We start from the raw sequence: 7,509 nt of genomic DNA on the forward strand, positions 1-7,509 counted from the left end.
GAATTCGGTGAAAATCCAGAACTTTGATTGTTTTCATTCGGAGATGTTGCTCTCCGTTTGAGCTCTTGGGGCCTCCCCAGGGATCACCCACCCTCTGTGATGAAAAAACAGGGAGATATTTCAAGTGGAGATGGATCTCACGGATCTCTGCTGTGCTCTGTTGCAGTTTGTGTGTGTGGAAAGCATCGTGACAGCTGTGGTGGACATGTACCCCAAGGTGTTCCGCAGGGGCTACAGGAGGGAGCTGCTCATCCTCGGCCTCTCCATCGTGTCCTACTTCCTGGGCCTCATCATGTTAACTGAGGTAAGGGCTGCCTGCCTCAGGGGAAAAGGGTTTGTGGTCATAATCAGCAGATAAAGCACAAAAATCTTTGTGCCGCAGAGAAATTTCCCCATTGAGAACGTGACAACGAAATGCTTGAGAGACTCTTCTCAGGTCCTGTGTGACATCTGAAATGGGTAAAGTAGCCTTGCTTTATCAGCTGAGCTCAGGAAAAGAATTTGTGGTCATAATCACAACAGATAAAGCACAAGAATCTTTGCCACAGAGAAATTTCCCCATCAGGAATGTGACAACAAAATTCTGGCGAGATTGAGAGACTGTTCCTGGTCCTGTGTGACATCTGAAATGGGAAAAGCAGCCTTGTTTCATCAGCTGAGCTCAGGAAATGTTTTCATCAAAAATACACAGCACAGGCAAGGAAATTCCAGCCACACATCTTGAAATCGTGGTTTCTGCTTGCTCCTGGGCAGGAACAACCACATTTTGAATGGAAAGAGCAATGAAGAAGATTAAGTGAAAAAAGAAAATTAAACCATCTTTGGTTTCCAGATCACCAGCCATGTCAATCAGTGCAGCCAATCTCTGAGCAGAAATTTTTCTGTCCCTTCCCACCTGGAATAATCTGGAACTTGAATATTTAATTGCACTTATCAAACCTCCCTCTCTGATAAGAGATATGATGCTCTATGTGAAATAATGCACTGAACAGAAAATTTATATACTTATAGACTTTATATTTACCTGTAAATCATTCTTATTATCAGTGAAGTAAATCATCTTTGCTATGTAAAATGGGAAATAACCTCTCCACAGTGCATGGGTTAAGCAGAGCACTGAGAGATATTATCCAGATATACAGGCTAAAAGAAATACAAATGTGAAGAGTGATATTCCTCCAAACTACAGGAATATCCTTGCAGGAGTTTTGTTGTCCTTAACTTGTACTGTCATAGTTGGTTGATTTCTAAATTTGCTCAGGTATTTGCTGAGCCTCACCATGATGACTTGGCAATAGAAATTTTGTTTTCTCCTATTTTTAGGGTTCTCTTCCATCTGCAGAAACTTGTCTGAGATGTAATGGATCACATGAGTCCCCCAAACACAATTAAATTCCAACTGAGGGGCTCATCTCAAGCCCCTCTTTGCTTCCTTAGAATTCCTTTCCATTGAAATGCTCTCTTCTGGACTCCTCCTCATCATCATTTCAATATTAAATGCAAATGTGAGAAATGATGAAATGTCTCACAAAAAAAGTGTAATATTATCCATATAATTTTAATTATTTTAATCATAAGGTGATTAATTGGATGAGTCTTATTTCTTTTTGTTTGTGACAAATAATAAAGATTTTTTTTTTAGGTCATGTGGCTTAAAGTCTGTGAGCTGCATTCACACTTTATAGGTCACTTGGCTCATTTTGTGGTCCCTACACCATCAGAGAGGGGGTTTGGTAGCTACAGATTTTACCTCTGTTCCCCACATTTTAATTACATATTAATAACACAGACACAGAACCAGAATCTGGAGCTCAGGAGCACCTTGGAATATCTACAGCTTTATGTGAAAACAAACAGAGGGAAAAGCAGGGATGTGGGAGAGGATTTTTGAAAAAAAAAAAAAAAAAAAAAAAAAAAAGAAAAAAAAATCAAATTTCCTTCACTCCAGATTTACCACCCTAAAGGAAGTGCAGAGTAAAAAAAAAAAAAAACCAAGAAATTAATGTTCTTTATTCAAGAAGGAGTCAGTTTGAGAAGGAATCTTGCCAGGGATCCAACAGCTTGATGGTGTAATTAAACAGATTTTCTATGAAATACTCCCACTGGTGCCATCCCAATCTTTTTTCCTCCTTTCCTGTTTTCTCTTCCAGGGTGGGATGTATGTCTTTCAGCTCTTTGACTCCTATGCAGCCAGTGGGATGTGCCTGCTCTTTGTTGCCATATTTGAGTGTGTCTGCATAGGCTGGGTGTACGGTGAGTGATAAAAATGGCCCTATTTTCCTTATCAAAGTCCTCTATTTGCATAAAAACCAAGTGAGAACCTTGTACCTTTATGGAATGGGACACTCCACGCTCCCATGCCCCCCCAGGAAAGTCCTAAGTGTCTTTTTCTCCACAAAGATGCACACTCTGGATAATTTCAGTTTGTAAAACAACACAGAACTGCAGATCACATGTGCCTGGCTATCCTTGGGTTCACACATGAGCTCATAGCACCTAAATATATTTATATATAAAATAGATACTCTTTTCACTGGGGTTGTTTACAACCTGATCCCACAACTAAGAGAACAAACCAACTAAACAGAATATATTAGGTTTATTCTTGCTTTGAAGGAAAGCAAAACTCAAGGTGTGGAGGAAAAAGGAGAGTAGGAGCAAATGAAATGTTAATACCTTTGTGCCACACTAATCCAATCTCCCTCTCTGATATTTGTTGGTCTGATATGAACTGAATGAAGTCGAACAGCAGTTTGTATAGCTCAGTAATTTTCTGTCAACCCCTGCCACGAGCAGAGGGCAGATGGCAGGGTGGAATTTTCAAGGGAAAGAGGAGCAGCTTCAGCCTTCCCAGCTCTGTCTGTGCTTTCTCCTCACTGCTGTAAATCCTGGCCTGGACAGCCCCTCCATGGGCACTCTACATCTGCTTTTCTTTCGTTTTTTGGGCAGGCAGCAATCGCTTTTACGAGAACATTGAAGACATGATTGGGTACAAACCTGTGTCGTTGATTAAGTGGTGCTGGATGGTCCTAACTCCAGGTATTTGTGCAGTAAGTACAGAATGTCCAAATAACTTGTTTTAGGTATAAAGAGGAGTTTCTGTACATGTTTTTAAAGATAATTTTGCTGCTGCTAAGAGTTGACAAAAAAGCCTCTTGATTTGTAGCATGTATTTCAAATAAAAGCCCACTCAGTAGGATCTGTAAAAGTTGTTAAATAGTCTGAAAAATCTTAGTATGTACAATCTTAGGAACAAAAATAACACCAGAGCCCTAAATGAACATTTGCCAGAACAAGAGAGATGTTTTTCCCTGTAATCAGTGCACCTTGTGTGCCCACACACAGCTCCAGCTCCTCCAGACTTGGGCTGGGTCCTTTGCTGCTCTCTCCTCCTTTCTCCTCTCTCTTTAGACATTTTCCAGAGGAGACAAGACTTTTTTTTTTTTTTTTTTTTTTTTTTTTTTTTTTTTTTTTACTTTTAAAAGTAGTTGGAGAGGCCAAAAGCCCATCCCACAGGCATGAAGGAGGGGAAGGAAGCTGGTGCCAGCTCTGCAGATCCTTGGCAGTGTCACAGGGATGAAGTTCCAAATGCAGCATGGTCTGATTGCCCTGAAAATGGAGGATTAGATGCCAATACCCCTTCCAGCTGTGTAATACTCCAGTGATGGCAACTGCAAACCACAGGAGCTGGGTACCTCGGGATCCAGGCTCCCATTTGCAAACTTAGGGAAATTCCTGACTCATTTGCACCAAATCTGAAATGACCTCTATACCATTTGCTCTTGTTTCACCACTTTAGAAAAAATTACATGGTAGTTTTCCTCTATTTCCTACATCCAAATGGTCCAAGCTGCTCAATTAGAAATTTAAGCAGGTTTGTTTATTTTTTTAGGGTTTTTGGCAGGATGAGAGCATTGGCCTGCAAAACTGCAAGTACACACAGTGGATTAAAGCAACTTCAAAAATTTTGGCTTTCCTTTTTCATCCTGACAGGCTGGAGAAAACCCAGCTCGTGTTACTTAATCACAGCTTGTTCACTGTAGCAAAACTTTATCTTTCCTGCCCAGGTGCTGTTTGCCATCAAAGTGCAGGGTTTATTGTCATCAAGGGGTAAATAGGATTAAACTTGAAAGGTTGCTCGTTTCTGCAGGAGCCTCTAAGATGTGTTATTTAAGCTGTACAGCAAAGAGAATGTTGCTGGTGGGTTTTTTTTTTCTCTCTGAGTGAAGAGCTTCCCTATGCTCTCCCTGCTGAGGGAGCCTGCCCTGGCCTAAACACTCAGCCAAATCCTTGTTACACATGCAGGCTTTTCCCAAATACCTCTAAATAATATCTCTGCTTCTTCCAGGGAATCTTCATCTTTTTCCTGGTGAAATACAAGCCCCTGAAATACAACAACGTGTACATCTACCCTGACTGGGGCTACGGCATCGGCTGGATGATGGCACTCTCCTCCATGGTCTGCATCCCCCTGTGGATCTGCATCAAGCTCTGGAAGACAGAAGGCACCTTCATGGAGGTGAGAGAACTCTGCAGATCAGTGATGCTGGAAAAAGCTGTGAAAGGGGTGGGTGTCCTGCATCCTTTCATCAGGACAGCAGTGCCACATCCCTGTTCTCCCCAGGTTAGGGCTCTCAGTTGCCACTGGAAAGGGAATTTTGAACTTTCTCTGGTTTATTCTGAATTCCTGTTGGGTTTTTTTGCTGCCAGTGGCAAACAAACCAAAACTACTGATTAAAAGTGCTCTGTACCAGCACGGTTTGTAGCTTAAAGCATCTGTAACATCACCCAAATCCCTCAAGATTTTTACCAGCCATTCCCTCAGATCACTTGCCTTTTTCCATGGTTTTTGTTTGTGCTGCCAGGATTTTCCCCAGGAGCTGGGTTGCCCACATTCCCATTTTCTGACCATTCTTTTCTAATTTCAGTTCTCTAAATGAGAAACTCTGTCAAATAAAGAGATTCAGTGGACATCTAGAGTCAGGTTAGCTCTGGTCTGGGCTGAGGTTATGATCAAATTTAAGCTTGGAAGGTTGCTCGTTTCTGTGGGAGCTCCAAAGAAAGGCAGTGAAGGGAGAAACAAAAATACCAACCTTATTCAGCCATTTGGGATTTCAACATTCAGAAAAGGCTCGTTTTGTCCGTGTTGCAAAGACTTCATTCAGCTGATTAAACAGCCTGGAGACTGCCTGGGAAATCCTTACTGTGTATATAAACCAAGAGTGAATTGTCCTTGACTTATTTGTCTCAGAGAGTCAAAAAAGGAAGTCTGCACAAATCTAAACATGAAATATTTCCTCAGTGCACCAGCCCCACCTGTCTCTGCAGGTGAGCAGACTGTGCTGGAGCTGCAGCACTGCAGACAGGTCGTTATCTTTCCCTGCCAGGATGACAAGAGGATTGTTTAAATCACAGCTGGGAGCTTCTTGGGAAGCCAACTTCCTGCTGTGAGCAGCAGCCTTGCTGCTGAAAAGTGAAAGTATATTTTTCTTTATGACAGTTCAATACACCTTGGCTGTCTCTGGTCTATTTGCTTTTTTTCAGTGGACATCATTGAGGATAAAATGAGAAACAAAATGTACCTGTAAAGCAGACACAGTGCTGAGTGTCTCCATAAAAGGGGGTGACTCAATCAGCATAAAAATTCACTTTGGTTGGAGCTTTGCCTTCTTTGGTCTGGTAGGATTTATCCGGAATTGTGCAGCCTGCAGGTCTGAGGGGAAATAAACGGGAAGCAGACATGCAGGAGAAAAGCCTTTTGTAATCCATCTGTTAAAGAAAGTGTGCTTGTGACCAAGAGAAACGTAATGATTTCCAATTTCTCCAATTTTCTAGAAATTCAGGAAGTTGATTACACCCAGCTCAGACCTGAAAATGCGGGGCAAGCTGGGAGGAGGAGCCTACATTGCAGCAATAAATGACTGCGATGCCAAACTGAAAGGAGATGGCACCATTTCCACCATCACAGAAAAGGAGACACATTTCTGAAAGAACTTTTTTCTCTGTTGTTTTATTTTTTTTTTTTGTATAAAGAAATAAATAAATTCACTTAATTATAGAGGCTGGCTTGTTTTGCACAGAATTTTATTAACCAGTTAATTTTAAAGTGAAAATTGTATACTTGTTTAAAAAGTGATTTTTTAAAATTACTCTATCCGTAATGATTCTGTAAAAGCAAAAAAAATAGCATTATATGGTCTGTTAGTGATGCCTTCTTGTAATATGGTGATTCCAGTCAATGTTTTTTTTTTTTTTTTTTTTTTTAGACTTTAGAGGGACCTGTATAATGTGCTGTAAAACTTTTCTACTTTGATTTGTGGCGGGTGTAACGTTGTATAGACCTTCTAACCTGTAAGCATTTCAGCCCATTTCAGCTGTCCATGTGTGTACATAAAGGGCACCAGCCCGTCCTGTGGTTTGCTCGGGAAGAAATCTCCTTTGCAGGGTGAGTTTGGTGATGCTGACGGCGCCTCAGCTGCTCTGACCTCCTTCCCTCCACCCTCCACTGCCTTCAAAAGGGCTGGAAATGTGGAATGGGCTCATCCTGAGCCACTGGTTTCCTGGAGATTGGATAGAGGCTGGTTCTGAAGGGCTCTGAATTTTGCTGCTGTAAGTTCCTGGTCTCTGAGGGGATGTGCTCCTCAGGAGACCTCCCAAACCTTTCCATTTCCCTCCATGGGTGGCTGCTCCTAATTTTGGCTGGTGCTTCCCAATGCCTGGAGTGACCCGTGTTTGCTTGTGCTCCTACAGCAGGAGATGATGGGTTATTTCACTGAGCTGGAGGTGTTCTGAGGGGAAAAGAGCAGGTTCAGGGCTCTTTCTCTATACAACAACCCATTGCCCTCCAAAGGAATCTGGGATCCTACAGTGCCAATGTGTAGCGCTACACAGCTCCTCTGCTGGCACGGGCTGAGCTTTTGGAGGGTCCTGTGCAGGGCCAGGAGTTGGTCTGGATGGTCCTTCCAGCTCAGAGTCTTCTGACTCCTCTTCAAGGTCCTTTCCAAGTCCCATCAGATCAGTCACGGATTCCTCTGCCGGGATGGGATCAAGGCTTGGACTGAAGTCAGAGGAGGAATTTCTTTAGCAGAAGGTTGGAGCAATGTCCTTTATTTCTGCAGGACTCCCAGGAGGTCATTTCTATGTGGTGCAGGGGAAGGGATTGACACAGGGGTGAGGGAGCAGTGCTGGGTTTGTCACCTCAAGCCTTGGTCTGGATGGACTCTCTGGGTTTAAAGCTGATTTTGCACGTGGATGCAGCTGCTGGATGGTTGTTCCAGGAGGTGTGCAGATGCCCCAGTATCAAACCCCTAAACTCTGCCTTAGGATGTGGGGTTTTACCTGATTATATTCCAAACACTATTATTTGTTCCGGACATTTTTTTTTCTTGGCCTGTTTTTGTTATTTGATGGTTGTCTGAGGAAACCTGTGGAGGAACAGCATCGTGCACTGCACAGGATTTGGGGGAAGAGATAGCCCAGAAGAAATGTCATAAAACCTGCTGCCTTCTC

At 42.6% G+C, this 7,509-nt stretch overlaps 1 protein-coding gene across 2 annotated transcripts in view; it reads left to right on the forward strand.

Moving 5' to 3' along the window:
* The window catches only part of SLC6A11 (solute carrier family 6 member 11), a 92,758-nt gene extending 85,612 nt beyond the window's left edge, over nucleotides 1-7,146 (forward strand). For both annotated transcript variants that reach the window (XM_066326930.1, XM_066326931.1), the window contains 5 exons: nucleotides 167-304; nucleotides 2,151-2,253; nucleotides 2,950-3,050; nucleotides 4,349-4,519; nucleotides 5,836-7,146. In XM_066326930.1, the coding sequence (XP_066183027.1) occupies nucleotides 167-304; nucleotides 2,151-2,253; nucleotides 2,950-3,050; nucleotides 4,349-4,519; nucleotides 5,836-5,988 (666 nt within the window). In that variant the 3' untranslated portion in view covers nucleotides 5,989-7,146. The remainder of the gene's footprint in view (nucleotides 1-166; nucleotides 305-2,150; nucleotides 2,254-2,949; nucleotides 3,051-4,348; nucleotides 4,520-5,835) is intronic.
* Nucleotides 7,147-7,509: the final 363 nt, after the last annotated feature.

The sequence above is a fragment of the Sylvia atricapilla genome, chromosome 11 (assembly GCF_009819655.1).
Source record: "Sylvia atricapilla isolate bSylAtr1 chromosome 11, bSylAtr1.pri, whole genome shotgun sequence".
Lineage (NCBI taxonomy): Eukaryota > Metazoa > Chordata > Aves > Passeriformes > Sylviidae > Sylvia > Sylvia atricapilla.